An 18288-nucleotide genomic window follows, 5' to 3' on the forward strand; every position below is an offset into this window, starting at 1 on the left:
AATCTCACATCACAAAAACACATTGGTATCCGTCACTTTACTGGAATAAAAACACCCTAAACAAAGTTGTTTTCCACGCCTACCCCTGTGTATCCACACCAAAATAGAAGCTATGAAATTTAATTAGTAAAGCAGGTTGGAGTAATCTCATACAAGTTTGTTGTGTTTCATGAATGTTTTAGAGCATTGCAGATGCATCCTAGACAAGTCACTGTGCAGCATCAGCATCTTTAGTTTTGGAGGGGGGGGGGGACATATCCAGAGCTGAGTGTTGGGTTCTTATTCAAAAACTCTTTTTTTCACCCCAAAACCTCTAAGACAGCTTGTGAGTGTATACACATGCATACTCGTCCTGCACGCACACACACATGAAACAAAAAGAAATTAATCCAATAACTGCCACACGCATGCACATAGCGAAAGGTGTAGATTAATCAATTTGTATGTGCAGACACATCTGCGCGCGTGCACACACACACACACACACACACACACACACACACACACACACACACACACACACACACACACACACAGGAAAGATGTGCATGGTTCTCAAATATCCTACAATGTCACCCTGGGGTGCTCTGACTGATTGCAGATAGAATGGATTTCATAAATATGTGAAACCCTAGAATTTGACAAACCTCCCTTTGAGCTGCAGGATGTGAAGAATGAAGGAGAGCGAAATCTGTGTGTATGTGTACTCATGTGTGAGTTTATCACTATCCATAGGTACCCCGTCGGTGTGTTTATGTGAATGCAAACCATTTACACCTGCATGTATTGAAAAAATCTACACCAGTGTAAAAAAATGTGGCAGAAAGCCATAATGAAAAGCGGTACGGTCCGGCTGCTGTAGCTGCGATAAGGAAGATGTTGTTGGTCACGAAGCACTTCAATCATAACTCCATAAAGCTATCTTTAAGCTGAAAGAACCCCCCCACACACACATGCACACACACAAACACACACACTGGAAGTACAACAACCTGCTTTTCAAAGATGCACAGGACACACGATGCATAAAAGATTAAATAAGGTAATTGGGATGAAATGAATGTGCATCAGGTTCTAGTTTTTTTGTTTTGTTTTTTTAATTTTTTGCACAACCTGTAACAGATAAGAGGTCTGGATAAACCCCACATTTAGTTTCTCCAATTCCTCTCAAGTTTTACTTTGAGATCGCTCTGTTATCAAATTAATTTCCTCCATATGAGCCGAGGGCAGCTGAGAAAGTAATGCACCAAATCAGACTTGACATGACTACAAATTTAAAGTTGCCATTGAGACTTTATCAGAGTCCTGGACTTTGATAGTATGTGCTTTAAGGATCGAAGTGCTGTAAAATCAGGGGGTGTGTTGTAAGCACAGCTCCTTATGGCATGCCACTGTTGTTTCATATACTAATAAGCATTGTTAAGGACTTTAGAAACATCTAACACAATACTCACTCCCGTAGGGATTGGCTGAACGTCCATAAAGATGACTGTAGGTCTCCTCTGTGATCCCATCGTAGGGCTCCTCCTCAAACTCCTCATCCTCGTTCTGGTAGGACGTGGGACTGTCGGTTGTGGGCAGACTGGAAGCTCCGGGGCTGGACCTGTCACCGCCGGCTGCTCCTCCTCCTCCAGCTCCACTGCCACTAGTCCCCTGGAGGCTGAAAGCAGGCATACCAGGGATAGGGGTCCCTCCAGCTGTTGTGTAGAAAAGCGGCCCGGCCCTCCCCAGTCTACTTCCAAGCTCTGAAGGCGAAGTCTTACTTGGCGTTGAAGGTACAGTCAGGGGCAAGGGCTCACCTCCTTCAATTTTAATCTTACGCTGCGGTATGAGCAGAGTCGAAGACCATCCCGGGGTCCCTAGAAGGGCAGCCACTGCCAGGCCGTTGCCATTATTACAAGGACTCTGTGGCTCAGATACCGTTTCTTCTAAGGACCCCATTGTCTGCGAGTCACAGTGAGGTGAGTTTGCCTTAAACATTAGGTCCATGCCTTTTTCAACTATATGCTGAATTTGGAGGTAGCCAGCTGTGTACATGACCACCAGCTGTTCACTAGCTGCCATTGTTAGCTTCCCTGTGTAGCAGAAAGTGAGGATCTGCTCAAAGCAAGCAGGTGTGACTGAGGAAGGCAACTCAAACTGGGTCTTGGTGGAGCTGCTGAAGAGGTCACGAAAGTAGAGGCTGCTGGCGGCCAAAACAGCCCGGTGGGCTTTGAAAGCCTGGCCTGGTTGAGGGAAAAAGAAGTTGAGAACATTGACGAAGACAGTTAGCACTTTGTACAAGTTAATCTGTAATTAACAGAGCAACATTAACATTTTTCTGCCAACTGACCTTTAACCAGTATGGATACATCACAGTAGTGTCCCAGCAAGCGCTGCTCATTAAGGGAACCCAGAACCGTAGCTCCAAAGTTTGGGATCTCCACATGGAGCAGCTGGGACATGATGGCCACAGAGTGGAAGGAAGATGGGGCTTCAGATATTCACTGCAGACTCTGCCGCCGAGAGAGGCATCTGTAATAACAAAGCGGAAGGAATCCAAAAAAAAAGGTATGGTAAATGCGTTGGAGAGGAGAAAGGCACTGACAAATGAAGGAGCAAAAAGCAAACGCGTGAAAGATGAAAAGACATGCCAGAGGGAGGCAGAGGGGCGAGAAGAGAGAGATAGATCCTCTCAGGTTGTTTCTCTCTCTTAGAAAAAGCAAAGAGTAAGAATGAAAATAGAGTTGCGATGAAGTGAGAACACGCATACAGTTGAGGGAGAAGTGAGAGGTGTGCGAAAGAAAGATGGATATGCAGAGATAGTGGGTGAGAGAGTCGAGGCAGGAGAGAGAAAGGAGGAGTCACTCCACAGAAAAAAAGAAAAAAAAACACGAACACAATGCTGCGCCTACTGTGCATAGAAGGTTGTGAAATACCTTTAGGCTATGTTGTTTTACATTACTTAAATTCCAAGAACCTTGCACTCCTTCCATGTATTGCTCTTAATGCATCCAGAACAATTTACCCACAGCATGGACTTTGACAGCCTGTACGCCTTAACTTTTCTCAGAAATAAACCCCACACTGAATGCAACCTGTTTTTCATGTCATAGATTTTCCTGGATTTCGCTGACACCGTGGCAGTTGTTCTCTTTCTCAGATCTAGCTAGACAACAATCCAAAGAAAGACAACTTTAAAAAACAAAACAAATAAAAAGTCCTTTTCAGTAACACTCTCCAGATATATTTGCACCTTCATTCCAGCCCTGAACCTTTTAGAATTGCCTTTGTCTTCCCACCAACCCACACATACGTACATATACGCACTAGTTTCATTATTGAGCAATGCTGCAGAACAGTTTCCAGGAATACAAACTGAAAAAGATGTCACCGCCTCTCTCTCTCTCTCTCACACACACACACACACACTCTCCCACTTCATGCACTCCATACAGAAAGGCATGCACTGTGGCTTACTTACATAAAAGCCTGCATGCATGAAGACACACACGCACATGCAGTAAAAGCTGCACAGGGAAATTACTGTGTACTCTGGCACGCAAGCACTCACCTGGAGAAACAAGAACATGCCTTTTCCTCTGCTAACAGTCTCTCACACATGCACAAATGCACAAAAAGAGTGCTCACTCTGTTATCCCAGACAGTTCTGACCTGAGTAAGCCAGTCTTCTGGTTAAAACACACCATGGAGCCTTGACACACACACACACACACACACAAAACACGCCAGCAGCAGTCAGGACCAGGACAGAAGAGGAGCAGTTAAGAGACGGAGGGAGAGCACTCAGATGTACTCCGTCTGGTCGACTCTTTCTCTCACTTAAAGTGTCATTCCTAGTGACTCAAAGATGATTCTCTCTGCTGACTGACTTTTCTCTGTCTGTTTTCTCTCGGCCTATCTACAATCTCTATACCCTCCAAAGCCCTATTCTCCCTGCTAACTGTCTGCTCTAGCACTGTCTCAAAGCCTCCCTCTGCCTCGTCATTATCTCGCTCTCTCTCTGTGTTTCTCTCCCCCTCTCCCTGTTCTCCAAGGGTTGAATTCAACAAGTGCCGCTGTAGATAGGGGGAGTGTGTGAGTGAGAGAGAGAGAGAGGGGGGGAGTGAGAAAGACAATGGGGGGGAGAGAAAGAGAGGCCAGAGCAGAGCAGAACCGAGCAGAGCAGAGCGAATCAATGATGAAAGGAGTGGGAGGCTCAGTGTGTGCGCAAGCGCACGCCCGTGCATGTGTCTGCGCGCGTGTGTCTGATCAATGCAGTATCTATACGTCGCAGGGAGTGGGAGGGAGAGAAAAACACAGGCTACAGTTACAGACGGAGACAGAGACTGGGCAGAGCTAAAGAGAATCAAGGGAGGGAGGGCGGGAAGGGAGAGTTGAGACAGAGAGAAAGTCATTTGAGGACAGTACGAGTAGAGAAAGACAATTAGGTTGAAGCAACTTCTGCTACTTGGACACAGACATGTATATACAGTCTAACAGAATGAGGGGGAGAATGACTAAGACGAAAAAAAAAGAGAAATGAGAAGCACATACAGGGGTCACATCCACCATTAATTAAGGAGACATCGAATAGCGAAACTTGTGAGCGCCCAGTTTGACGCAAGTCTGGAAAGAATGCGTCACATCTCAGTAAAGCAGAGCTTTATTAAACCCGAACTATAGCGTGCACAATGCAGTGAACCTTAAATCCTTCTAAATGTAGAACTGAAAAGATTGATCGAAAAACAATCACCAGTGTCAGGGTATTTCCCATTATTCGTACCATCTTTGTAAGACAATAGTTTAAAAAAAAAAGGAAAAGAAAAGAGAGGCTTTACTTTTGAGCAAGTGTTGTGTATTTTCTCTGAATCATGCAAGGACATCTCTGCCAAACACCTACACATAAACAGAGAGAAGTGCTGTCTTCACGCAAGACTATTTTGTATTTCTACATGAATTGATGAATTAAATGATTAATTTACGCCTCCGCTTCGGTGGCTCGGCTTGTTCAGGTGACATTTCTCTGCTTTCTCTTGGGTACTTTTTTTGGCCAGCCCATAGAACGCTTCCCTAAATGTTACTTGATCTGGATGAAGGAGGACAGGAGCCAGATGTCACTGCCTGCGACAGGACAACCGCTAAAAGAAGGACAACAGCTACCAGCGAGGATAAGTTCCAGAAAGATGTGTGTGGGAGGGTATAAATGCATAACGGATGAGTAGGAAAATGGGTTGTTTTTTTTTTACAGTATGTGTGTGCATATAAACACACGCACACGAACGAATGCTGTGTAATTTTTACATGTCAGAGTAAAAAATTATAAAAACAACAAATAACACTAAGGAGACAGCTTTCTCGGAGTGCCGTGCTGTGTTATAGGTGACGAGACATGAAGACATCCTTTCAGCGCATGTCGCTTATCTTAAAGAAAAAAACAAAACAAAAAAACATCAAGCTGATGCTGAGGTTTTCTGAAAGTGAGCACGTCTCTCTCCCCCCCTACAAAAACTATCAAGGCACATTGTGCTCAATTCTTTGCCAAAGAAACCTCAAGTGGAGAAAGTTGCGCTAAACTGAGCAAACTTTTACTCTTCAGTTGCAGCGGAAATATGAAAGGGAGGATATCACAAAGCGTTGAATGCAGTGAGTCAGACTTTGGTTTACAGAGCTTTGGCCCAGCAGTGCGATATCTGCACGGCACATATAGGCACACATGAGTGAGCACACACAAAAAAAGCACAGTGAAACGCAGGAGAAACAAATCTGCAAACACTCTCCTGCTTTCTTACACACACACACACACACACACACACACACACACACACACACACACACACACACACACACACACACACACACACAGGTAATCTCCCTGTGCACACTCAGCAATACACATTCTGTTTGTTTGTCTGTCTGTCCCTCTGTGAACCTGCCAGACTGCTTGTCCACCGGCCCATCCATCCACCGGTTATTGTAACTACTGTGTCCTTACATCGCCTCTTGCGTCCCCCCCGCATCCCCACCGCCCTTCTTTCTCTTCTCTATCCTTCCCGCCCTGCATACCACGTACCCACTGTCTCTCTGCCAATTAATGCACACAGGGCTGCATTGCAGTGAGGTTGGCGCGTGCCACGGCAGCAAGCACAGTACAGAGTCTACAGACATGCATGTACGTGCCAGCCAGGCAGAGCGGGATGGAGAGGAGGGGGTGAGAGTGAGGGAAAAGAGGAAGAGGGAGGGCGGGTAAGTGGGTGGGTGAGTATGGGGAGGGGGGCGAGAGAGTGAGCGGAGAATATGTTGAGTCAGGCAGACAGGACGGTGGAGTGCCACACTGCACATATACACAGCCGCATGTCTGTGAAAATGTATGCACGAATGAATATGAAACAAAAGGCACGGCACACATACATGTGCATCATGACAGCCCAAAAGTATGCAGAAATGCAAATGCGCACACGCACACACACGCACTCGCACACAAACATGCATGCAAATTCCAACCTCCTTATGGCTGCTTTATATATAGACTTTGCACATCACTGATGAAAAAAATATAAGGCACCGACTCCCTCAACTTGTTTGCCAAACGAGTCACTATGTGTGTGTGTGTGTTTCTCCGTACATTGTGTCCTCATTTGCTACCGTATGTTTGCATTTCCATGTCAAAGTTTCCTGCATACCAAGGCGTGTTTTTATAGTCATCATAATATATCCGACTGTGACTTTTGGCACTTCATATCAGGCGCATGTGTGTGTCTGTGTGTGTGCGTGTGAGGCACAGTTTGTGAGTTTAGATATGAGATTCGAATGCTGTTCTGATGGCGCTTGTCTGTTTTTTGTTGGAATGTGTTACATCCATTTTAATCAAGAATTCATACCTACGCACAGTGTTATTAACTGTAGCAGCAGGTCCAGGCATATTTGAATAATATGAAGAAATGAGACGATTCGCCAGATGGCAAACAAACACACACACACGCCGATTTTAACTACTACTTATACTAGAGCTCTCTACCAAATGACAATGCTGTAAGATTCAAACCTTAAACCATCAAAGTCACAAACAACCCTGAATGCACTAACCCTTTATTACTTTGTGGAACAGTTTAAGCTTAAAGTGAAGTTGGTTCACATGATGCAAGTCACAAAAATTCTCACTTAAATACGTTAGCCGGCATCATCGTCAAGGCACAGAGAAGTAATACCATTGCTAAACATGTTTTTGGAAGTAAAGAAATTCATTAAAAAAAAAAAAAAAAAAGGAAACTCAAATCAAAAATTTGAAACGAGCCGAGGAGGAGCACATCCGTCCTCCATTGCTTATGTTGCCACTATACAATCTCAATATGAACAGTCCCCTCGTTATAAATATTCAGATCCTGCAGTTGTTCTCATGTTTAAAGTGTACCAGACAACAGATTCTATCCACGTTGAGACAGCAACGCTCCCTGGCAACAGTTCTACCAATCGGGAATGAGCGGGTGTCTGCCTGAGTCTGTCTGAGTATCATTATGGGATGTCGAGAGAAATAGAGAGAGGAAGAGAGAGGCTGCTTATCACTGCTTATAATGCAACATCATTCTCTGTGTACAGACCCCGCTGGGTGAAGTTGTCTGCACATAGTCAGGATCAAAATCATCTTTTCTTAAAAAGAAGAAGAAAAGAAAATCTCCCCATGATTCATGTAGTTACGTAACAAAGAGACAAATATGAAATGATTTGTTGTGGGCTGAATATTGTCTGGTATCTTTCCACTTGTACTCACTCAATATGCACTAATAACGTAACTTGTGGTCTGACGAAGGAGAAAATAGCAGTGAATTCCAGTTTTTAACTGCAATGTTGTCTGCACAGAAATGATAGTGTGAAGCAAAAAGTCCCACAGAACAAGCCATATGAGGGTGGGATGATGTAACCAAATATAACATATCACAATTGTTTGGTCAAATTAAATATTAAAAAGTACTTTTTCGCACTTTGCTTTTTAATAATCATTGTTTTGTTTTTTGGTTGGATGATTTTGTATTCAAAGTAAAGTCCCTTTTACACTGGATTTGCTGAACACTACCATGACGGGAAGAATTTGAAGTATACACACATTTTGTCACTTACAGTAAAGATGCACTAATGTGTCTAAAAAGAGAAAAATTAAATCTAATAACTGTTATCATTACTAGATTTAGTGACAGACAGACTATTCATTTGGTCCCCTATCCCTACTCACAGCATTGCTTTGACAAAAGCAGTCATTTATTTTGGTCTGCTAAAGGCCTAGAGACCAGTTGGCAACCATCTGCCAACTGGTCATGAGGGAGATATGTGTACTCTCCAACCAGTTGGTGGGTGGTTGCTGGAATTTGATGGTAGTTGCTCTGAAACTTATTGCTAAAGCCCCAGTGATGCCAAGAGATATGTCACTGGGAACAATGTGTATTTCTTGACCAGTTGCTGGTTGTTGTGGTACATGGTGCTGCTTATAATTATTTTATTTGCTAGCACACTGCTGCGGTTGCCAGTGAAAGATGCCGACATGTCAGTAAACACTCTGCAACTACTCTCCAAGTGGCAAAGAAACATTTTCCTTCAAATTAAAAGTTGTGCCTTTCGAAAATCCACATCGCACTTTAAAGTTGCACTGCTGCTCATCTAGTAGTTAGCAAGTGTCTGCAGACAAATCGATGTCTTCCATGCAAACGGCAATCTGCTAATGATCTTAGCAGTCAAAACCAGGTCTTTGGTCCAGCACCCAGTTTTCGATTTCATCTAGCAACAGCCAGCAACTTTCAGCAACTGGTTGGTACATTTTACACATTTTTCCCCAGCACCTGGAGGTTGCCAGAGAGTTGCCAACCAGTTTCTAAGCCTGTGTAAGTGAGGCCTTAATTAGCTAAAATCTTTCCGCCATCTTTCCACCACAATGCAGACATTTAATGGGGTGGTAGAGACCAAATTCAAAGCAAAAAGGTGAGACTATTCTGAATCTTCTGGGGTTTTGGAAACACAAATATATGCTGACAACTGCTGTCAAAAAGATCAGAGCCAATGCAAAGCAGCTGGAGCTGGACTGAACAACAGGAGTTCTAGGTAATGAGGTGTGTTCAAAAATTTTCACATATGGCTCTAACTGTCAGTTGTTTAGACTAGAGGTTTTAGAATAAACATACTGCCCAAAGGGTTGTTGTGGCTAGCATTTGTTGAAAAATTAAGTACGGGTAAAATCGGTAAGAGAGACAAAATGAAAGCATCTACGGATCAAGCCTGCCAACTGCATTCCCGGCTGCTACTGTATTTAGTAGATACTGTTTACTCTCTTCCAGAGTCTAACAGCTAAAGGGTCAATTATGATAAGTACAACTCCATCCATTATAATCGACTCTCATCAAGGGAGGTAAACACGAACACGGACACACCTTCGCAGAAATGTACATATCTTAATCATGTGCACCGCTTCAGGGGAAGATGCCAGCGATGAATGAAGTTAATGCTTACATTTCCCAGTGGTTGAGCACAGTATTAAGGAAAAAGCTTTGACAAATAACTCCTGTAACAGGGGGGGGATACCTGTAAGTTTAGCCTGTAGTCGCTGTGATAACCAGACAGACTGAGGGAAAGAAAGACAGAGAGAGAATATACAGTATCTGTGTGTGTGTGTGTGTGTGTAATCCTCCTGAGGCAAAGGCATTGCTAATGGACTCCAAGTGGCTGTGGGAGGTAAACAAACAAACAGTAGCAGTGGCTACTACATCACACCAAACTCTGGTGACTAGCACACTAGACCGGCTGTGTATACCAAACATCAACCCACATACCCTTGAATATACATGACTGCATGGACTGCTTATAGATATATAAAGGAGTGCTTGAAAGATAAATATGGCAGACTGACGGGTACATAACGGCGTTTTAGGTTAAGAGATGATAAAAGGCCGGGGGGTGAGGGGATAAATGAATAAAAGGGGAGAGGAAAGAGAGAGAGAGGGAGAGATAGAGCGAGTGTGTGAAAGATGCAAATAGAAAAGAACAAGAGAGAAGTTGACAAAGCACAGTCACAGGGAAAGAGAGGAATAGGGAAATGAGCTAAACTGACAGAAATGTAAAGCTTCAAAAGAGAATGTGTTCGAGTTGACAAGAAAACTGCAGAATACTTGAAAAGGCATACGAAAAGTTAAAAGTTGGAAAAAAAGCAGCAGACTTGATCATCTGTAATATTAATATTCCCATTTAAACTGTGACAGCCATAAAGCAGACTTAGCATATTGTGTAATCTCATTTCATGCGCTTTGGTCCCCGATTTTTCCAAGCAGGGCAACAGACAAAGCCAGGCCATATGGATAAACTGTCACTTTGTTCCAATCCAAAGAGATCCGACCTTCGCTCAACATTACTCACTCTAAAATGTCAGCTTCACGGTATAAGCTTCCCAGACTGTCATTTTCTAGCAAGGTAAATCCTTAAATGACAAAGAAAGGGAAGAAAAAGAGGCAGGTTGGATTTTTTTCCAGTTAGAATAAACTCATATTAGACAACCACAGGAGCCCGCGGGCCGTTCCAGTTTAGAGCAACATATAAGTGTGACGTTAGTGTGCTAAGGAAACTATATTCACGCAAGATGGAGATATTTTGACCAAATACTGACACAAGACCAAAAATTCCCCCAATTTCCAACTTAAAAGGAAGCTACGTAAGCAGCACAGGAAGAAAGTAGGGAAGAGAGAGAGACAGTGAGGGCGCGACAAAGCAAGAAATGATTCAGTGTGAGATTGTTAAGTCACAACACTTGAATGTGTAAACGCTAGGATAGAGTATACTGCGCTTATGACTATCATGTGATATCTCTGTCTTTGGGATAGAAACCCTTTACATTGGGAGTGGTTTGCAGCTGCAGTGTGTGACTGTTGGGACTGTTTTCTATGAGCCCGAGGGACGTCATGTCACACTGGCACAGACTGATCTCCTGCCAACAAAGTGTCTGTTTTGATGGGCTCAGGCAGATTTTTTTTTTCCTTCTCCTGTCTTGTTTGGTGATTTCATCGATTGCCAAGACGTTGCAGGAAAAATGTCAATGGACAGAGAACAAAGTGACTTTGGTGTCAACCGTGGAATGCAAATCATCTCCAATTACAGCTTAAAAACGCCATTAGAGACAATCGGACAATTACTGCTCAGAAAAACAGTTTTTTTTCTTTGATTGAAGGAAGGGTAATCTGACTTTTTGGGGAAGCAATAAGTCTAAGTTTATAAAGTTATAACTCTAAAGTTAGTTTTCACATGAAGGGAGGACCTGTTGCTGGGCAGCTACCACACCGAGGTCCACAAAGGTCTACGAGTGAGTAAAAACACAATTACTTTTAGCTAAGTATTCCTAAAACTTGCAATATCTGTGGATGGCTTAGTCTGGCTTTATCAGTGAAGCAGCAGATTGAAAAATACATTTTTTTTTCAGCGTATCAAGGTAGATGCGTGTGTTGCTGCTCAAGCTCACAGAAGTGAATACCAAATAAAAGAAACACAATTTGTCCTTGGCCTCGCAATAGGGATGTTGTAGCCCTGCCATGTGACTCTGCTTTGACAAGGACATCAGTTCACTCTCGGGACAAGCGTTTGTGGCATCTCTAATGTGCTCATTTACAAACTATAACTGTGCCATGGCAGGGAGTGTACTGGCTGAAGGAGCTAATTGGTTTTATAGCTGATCCCTGCATCGAGAGCGCTTTGATACCGTAATTTATTCTTACAAGTGCAATTACAAATCAGGTTTGCCACCGTTGCTGTGCTAGCACTTCTGGCTACAAGGCACCAGATAATTGAGTACACTGGATTTATGCAATTGCCCTTAAGTTAGTTAAAAACGGCAGCACCATCCCCCTCTGGAGCATGTGAGGTTATTGAGTTTTTTCTTTTGTTGTCAAGCTGACCAAAAGACTTGTGGTTATTGACATACTGCCTGAGGATAGCTTCGGTATTTCCTCATATATCCCGAAATTCCGAAAGTTCTACTTTAGAGGTGGCATGGGAACAATTTTTATAGGCCAATACACATTTAGTATTCAATCATCAATATCAAACATATCTCATTTCAAAATCAAATGTTAACATATTTGTTTTCTCCTGTCAGTTCTTAATATTAAGGACATTTTCAGGACCTTTTAGAGGGAATCTATTATGCCAGCTTGTATATAAGAAGCAGCATAATTCACTTTTGCCCACCTGGCCAGCTGTCTTGCCTTAGATACTCTTTGGATATTCTCTTTAGCTTGACCATTGTCTGGGGATACACTGGCCATAAGATGTCCTGCTGAGTGTCACCATCTGTCACACAAGCTCTATTATTAGGTTAGATTTCACAGGAAGTCTGTATGGTTGTGAGTCTATGCGTATCTTGCCTATGCATTTGTTCCAGGGCATGATTTGATTTCCATACTGAAATGAAAACAGCAGGACATGAAAGATCATGACTGGCGATCCTGAACATTTTGAAAAAGATCCTGAATGAAGGGATGAGAGATATTATTTTTATTTCCGGTTTGTTTCCACATTTTGTAATAAAGGTAATGATGCTAATTTTTTTTTCTTTTTTCTTTGCTCAATAATGCTTTAAAAAAAAAAAGTATCTGTAGCTAAAAAAGTATCTCTTAGATGACTGATTGGTACTCCTTTACTCACTGCATATACTGCAAACAAAATTAGCATACATGTGCAACTCTGATGTACACACACTGGCCACTTTATTAGGTACGCTTTTTTAACTGCTCATTAACACAAATATTTATTCGGCTAGTCACGTGGCAGCAACTCAGTGCATTAGACATGGTTAAGACAACCTGCTGAAGATCAGACTGAGCATCAGAGTGGGAAAGAAAATGTCATTTATGTGACACGGTTGTTCTTACAATTCATTTCAGAGAGAAATTTTGACAAAAAAGTCACAACAAAAGTCACCTCAGAAATTTCCAGCGGAACAAGGCTGAGGGAGCGGCAGCTATCTGCCGCAACCGGTTGCAGGTGAGGGTAAACAAGAAACAAAAAGCAAAACAATAGGGAGACGGGACAGAAGACACAACAGTTTATAAGGTTTAAATAGAATTACCCCAAAAAGAGAAAATATCCCGTGAATATCTTTTAGTGAAAAGGCCTTGTTGGGGCCACAGGTCAGAGGAGAATGTTCAGACTGCTTTGATCAGATACGAAAGCAACAATAACTAAAATAACTACTCATTACAACCAATGTATACAGAAGGGTATACCTTAAAGCAGATAGCCTAGAGCAGCAGAAGACCACCCCAGGTGGCTCTCCCATCAGCTAAGATGTTGAAGCCAGAATTTGGTGTCAACAACATGAAAGCATGGCTCCATCCTGCTTTATATCAACAGTAGAGACAGGTGGCGGTGCCATAATGGTGTGGGGGATATTTTCTTGGAAAACTTTGGCACACATTAACTTTAACGCAACCCAAGCCTACCCAAGTATTGTTGGTGACAATGCCTATCCTTTTATGACCACACTTACCAATCTTCTCATAACAGTTAGATAACGCACCATGTCTCAAAGCTCAAATCATCTCAAACTATTTCCTTGAAAATCATAATGCGTTCACTGTACTCAAATGACCTCCACAGTCACCAGATCTCAATCCAATAGAGCACTTTTGGGATGTGACATAAAAAAACAAACAAAAAAACAACGATTCACAGTAGGGGTGGGGTTTCTATCATATATAAACGATATACGATAGAAACGATATAAATTTGGCCAACGATAGAGATTTTGCTATCGCGATAGCGCATGTTGATGATGTCATCAAGCTGCGCCTGTTTTGGTCGAAAGCATCGCAGCGGCTACAACCATTATCAACTGCAAATTATGCCGACAGTCATAGCAAAGAGATGAAGCACTTTTGAAATATGGGGAAAGCCAAAAACTGCGCTTCCTCCACTTCCGTAACATTGATTCATTAATGGTGAATTCTCTCGCAGCTGCTCTATTCCCATGTTGTTGCAGTATATTAATAACTAACCTCGTATTGTGGATGAATAATCTCAGTTGTTCTCCTGACTGAAGTTTGGCCCGTGTATAGCATCCTGCTATGCGATTGCATTTGTCCCTAACCACCAGAATCCCTCACGTTAACTTTTATCGAGTGGGGAAAAAAAGTTGGCGTTCATCCTCCAGCTTCACTGTGCTAATGTTATGCTAACATAGCTGTGTCGCTAGCAATCACGTAGCACAACATTATATACCAGGTAGTCCAACTTCAGTAACCCTGCAAATGCCACTGCTGTTTAGTTTTCTGTCTTCATTTATCTGAAGTAGTAGCAGAGCTGTACGTTTTAATTAGTTTCAAAAATCTCTCAGTCAGAACATGGTATGTCATGTTTAGGTGGAAACTAGCGAGCTAACTTCTAACTCCGTTAAATTTAATAAATTCTGTTTTCATGGATGCCTGGATGTTAAACTTAATTGTTACACCTGGTAAAGCAGCAACGCTGATGATTTTATTAAAGATTAAAGAATTTAGACAGTTTTTAACTCTCAGTGTTCGTTTGACTTTGGGACCAGAAATGGATGGAGTTTTGGACCCAGATTACTCCGCGAAGCTCCTCACTACGGCAGCCGTAATGCTCTGACAATCCATCAAGCAGTGCGGCTTACTAAAGTTGTACTAAAACATTTTTAACAGATTTCTGCACGCCAAAATTGGTTCAAGGTCAGTAAGCACAACCAGAATTCATACATAAGGCACACTCTCGATTTATGAGGAAATTAAAGGATTTTAAGTGTGCTTTATAGTGTGGAAAATACATTATACAGAAGAAAAGAATATATCGCGATATATATCATTACCGCACATGCTTCAAATTATATCGCGATATGAATTTTAGGCCATATCGCCCAGCCCTAATTCACAGGAAGTAAAGCTGATAAATCTGAAGTAACTGTGTGATGCTTTCATGTCAACACAGACCAAAATCTCAGAGGAATGTTTCCAGCACCTTGCTGAAACTATGACACAAAGAATTAAGGTTGTTCTGTAGACAAAAAAGGTGGGGAGGTGGTGGTGGTGGGGTGTCCAACCTATTATTAGGAGTAGGGATGAGTACCGGTGTCCGGTGCCATGATGGCACCGGTTCTGACATAAACGGTAGTAACCAGACCGAAAAGCAGCGCACATTTCGGTGCTTTATTTCGGTGCTTTATTTCGGTGCTTTTTTTTCCTGAGCTGTGATACACTTCTAGCCAATCATTTTACGTTTCCGAGGATAGTAGGCGGGCCCAGGTACGTATGTTCTTTTAGAGCAGAGCTACAGATTAAAAATGCTCAAGGCGAAGCGGTCAAAAGTCTGGCTGTACTTCACAGCAAAATATGCAAACTCAGCAGCCTGCAACAAGTGCTTTAAGCTGATACTGTGATACTGTCAAAGGAGGTAACACCTCGAATCCGATGAAACACCTGGCGACGCATAGCGTTTTTTTTTTTAAAAGCCAAGAAATGCGCTGTATTTGATAGCTTGCTGCGAGACCTTACACCGAGCACATCTACTGCGGGTGGGTTGCCTGTTATCGGACCCGGAGTTAGCAACATCCCCAAAAACACGAAGAGGAGAGTCCTGGCCCCTAGCCCTGCCAGTGTAGCAGAAATGATGAGGATGATGCAGCAGCAGCCGTTCTTCTCTGCGTGAGTAGCTTAATGTTGTTCGTGTGTAATTTACGTTGAGTAGGCTAACCACGTTATTACATTAATGCATGTAAGGTGAACTAGCAAACATCATCATAGCTACATGCGGCTGTCTTCTTGTTTGATGGCAGATACTCCCTTCACCCTGGCCAAAAAGGCTAAAATGACCAAAGAAAAAGTGGGAAACAGCTAAACATGAGAAGTTTTTGGATAAAGTTTGTGTTTTTTCCATTGTTTAAGCACTGCTTCCAGCCAAGAGTGATGCCATATATGCCCCATAGCTGCAGAAAAGGCTAACATTGTTATCTTTTTACAAAAACCAGCTGAACATGAGAGGTTTTTGGACCAATTTTGAGTTCTCCATTCTTTAAGCACCGGTTTGAGCACCGTTTGAGCACCGGCACCGTTTCAAAAGTACCGATTTGGCACCGGTATCGGATAAAACCTAAACGATACCCATCCCTAATTAGGAGTTAGTGTGTACCCAATAAAGTGGCCGGTGAGGGTACATCACTTGCAGATGTTATTTTTTGGTGTCTGTTCATATTCAATCTGTAGGCGTTTATCTTGTTTTTAACAGTAATTCAGATAAAAGTCAACATCTCACTGACTAAATAAATAAAAAAACCACATATATTATTATCATCTTTGTCTCCAAATATTCTTAGTCAGCAAAGCCAAATGGTTTAAAAAAGGAGTTGTATTTGTTGTTTTAGTTCAAGGAACTCCTTTTGGTTCTACTGACTATGATCCTTTTTTTGGCCTTCAGCGCAGTAGCAGATACAAATACAGTGTTTGAACTGATGCAACAGAATCAATGAATCTTTGATCCAAGCATTGCTGAACACCAAGATCATCTGAAGATAAATGAGAAGCAATGTGGACATATTTAGGGTCTGCTATTGACATTACAACTCGCTATCCAGACTCTAATTTAAGGGTTGAGGACCAGTTCCAGATTTCAAATATGAACTTGTCTGCAAGGGTCTAAATAAATGTTCTTTTCAGAGGTTATAGCAGGCTGGTTTTTAACTTGCTGGAAACAAGCGACATACTGCATAAGACAATTTCAGTGAAAAGGTTCTGCACATATTAAGAAAAAAGAACTGTGGATAACAGCTGCGTCAAGGGTGTCAATCAAACAGGGGCATGCAAGGTGAGAGAAATTTAAAACACACGCGATCAGGTCTCTGGAAGGCTCTTCACACCTTTAAGTGTAAAAGCGGTTGTTTTTAAAAAAACGAAAAAACCTCCTACCTAGTAAAACCACCACTTTTTTAAAACAATTACATAAAAAATTGTAATCTACGAGGGATCTTCGATAGCAGAAAAAAAGAAAAAAGTTCCCAGCAAACCAGCGAGTCACAGAGTGACAGGAAGAGAGTGACACAAAGGTAGACAGAGGGTTGGAGAAAAAAAACAAAAAAAACAACAACAACAAAAAAACCCAAAACACAGCTTCTTGATCACACTGCTCTGCTGTGTCTGAGCTGACTGACTACAGTGGCACATGTGTGACATCAGAGAAGCCCAACATGGCTGCCAGAGGAGCCCAGTGCAATGCAAAAACGAGGACGCATCTTTCAGCATCAGTGCCCCACTGTCTACACACAGGAGTATACAAACTCACACATGCACACGCAAACACACCCACGCAGACGAAGGCATACAGAGAAAGCAGTCCCTGCAACGACTGAGTGCCCCAAGTACATTTTTCAATTAGAGCAGACCGAATGATAACTTTAAAAAAAAAAACAACAACAACAAGAAAACCAAAAAACAAACAAGAGGCAAAAATAAATATATAAAGCAGCAGGGGACTGAAATGCATTTGATAACAGAATCAGGAAAGCCAAGCACAGGCCACAGGTCATGCCAAAAAAAAAGTGTATCACAAAAGAGGGTTTGGTCTAGCAGCAGCAGCAGCACACGTTTATTTTGAGATCTTATACGCAACCCCCTCCCCATCCACCCTTTCCCCAACCAAACATCTCTCTCTCGCTCTCTCTCTCACACACACACACACACACACACACACACACACACACACACACACACACACACACACACACACACACACACACACACACACACACACACACACACACACACACACACACACACACACACACTTTCCTGTGACCTAAGAACCTTCCAGTGAGCACCATACCAAGCCTAGCACACATGTGCTCAAATAGCATGTAACCTTGGGTAACCTCATCGCACTAGTAAAGCACTGAAGTGGGCTGTGGCTGATCCTACGCTTGTTTATCTCTGTCTCAGGCAAGAAATGAGTAAAGAACGTTGAAATAACCATCTCGCATCATGAAAATCCCCTGGAGTTTACATAATGTGTGTAGAAGCATAGGTGTTGGCCACGCAGATATAGGAAATGCGCTTACATCATGTAAGGTTTCCAGGAACCGATCAGTTTGATCTGCCTTTTGATGCATGGGTCCTTTGCCATGCTGTTATATAATTCCTCGAGACAGCGTTAAGAAAAAGAAAAATCATATCTGGAATTTTTTTCTTCAAAATACTTTTCTCTGTCTGCCCAGTTATTCACAATGTTAATGGACATGAGGCTTGTTAATGAGTAGAGAGTGTTTCTCCTCCTTAGATCAGCCTTTCT

General features: G+C 42.4%; 1 protein-coding gene across 6 annotated transcripts in view; it reads right to left on the minus strand.

The window, feature by feature from the left end:
• nacc2 (NACC family member 2) overlaps positions 1-18288 on the minus strand; it is a 38908-nt gene that overhangs the window by 7516 nt on the left and 13104 nt on the right. For 4 of the 6 annotated variants that reach the window (XM_026173666.1, XM_026173664.1, XM_026173661.1 and 1 more), the window contains exons 2-3: positions 2333-2514; positions 1455-2225 (exon numbers count right to left, since the gene is read on the minus strand). In XM_026173666.1, coding sequence (XP_026029451.1) covers positions 1455-2225; positions 2333-2444 — 883 coding nt within the window. In that variant the 5' untranslated portion in view covers positions 2445-2514. Of the gene's footprint in view, positions 1-1454; positions 2226-2332; positions 2906-3553; positions 3624-18288 lie in introns of those variants that run through there. The other 2 variants (XM_026173665.1, XM_026173662.1) reach the window with 2 other exon arrangements.

This window comes from Astatotilapia calliptera, chromosome 7, assembly GCF_900246225.1.
Source record: "Astatotilapia calliptera chromosome 7, fAstCal1.2, whole genome shotgun sequence".
NCBI classification, from domain to species: Eukaryota; Metazoa; Chordata; class Actinopteri; order Cichliformes; family Cichlidae; genus Astatotilapia; species Astatotilapia calliptera.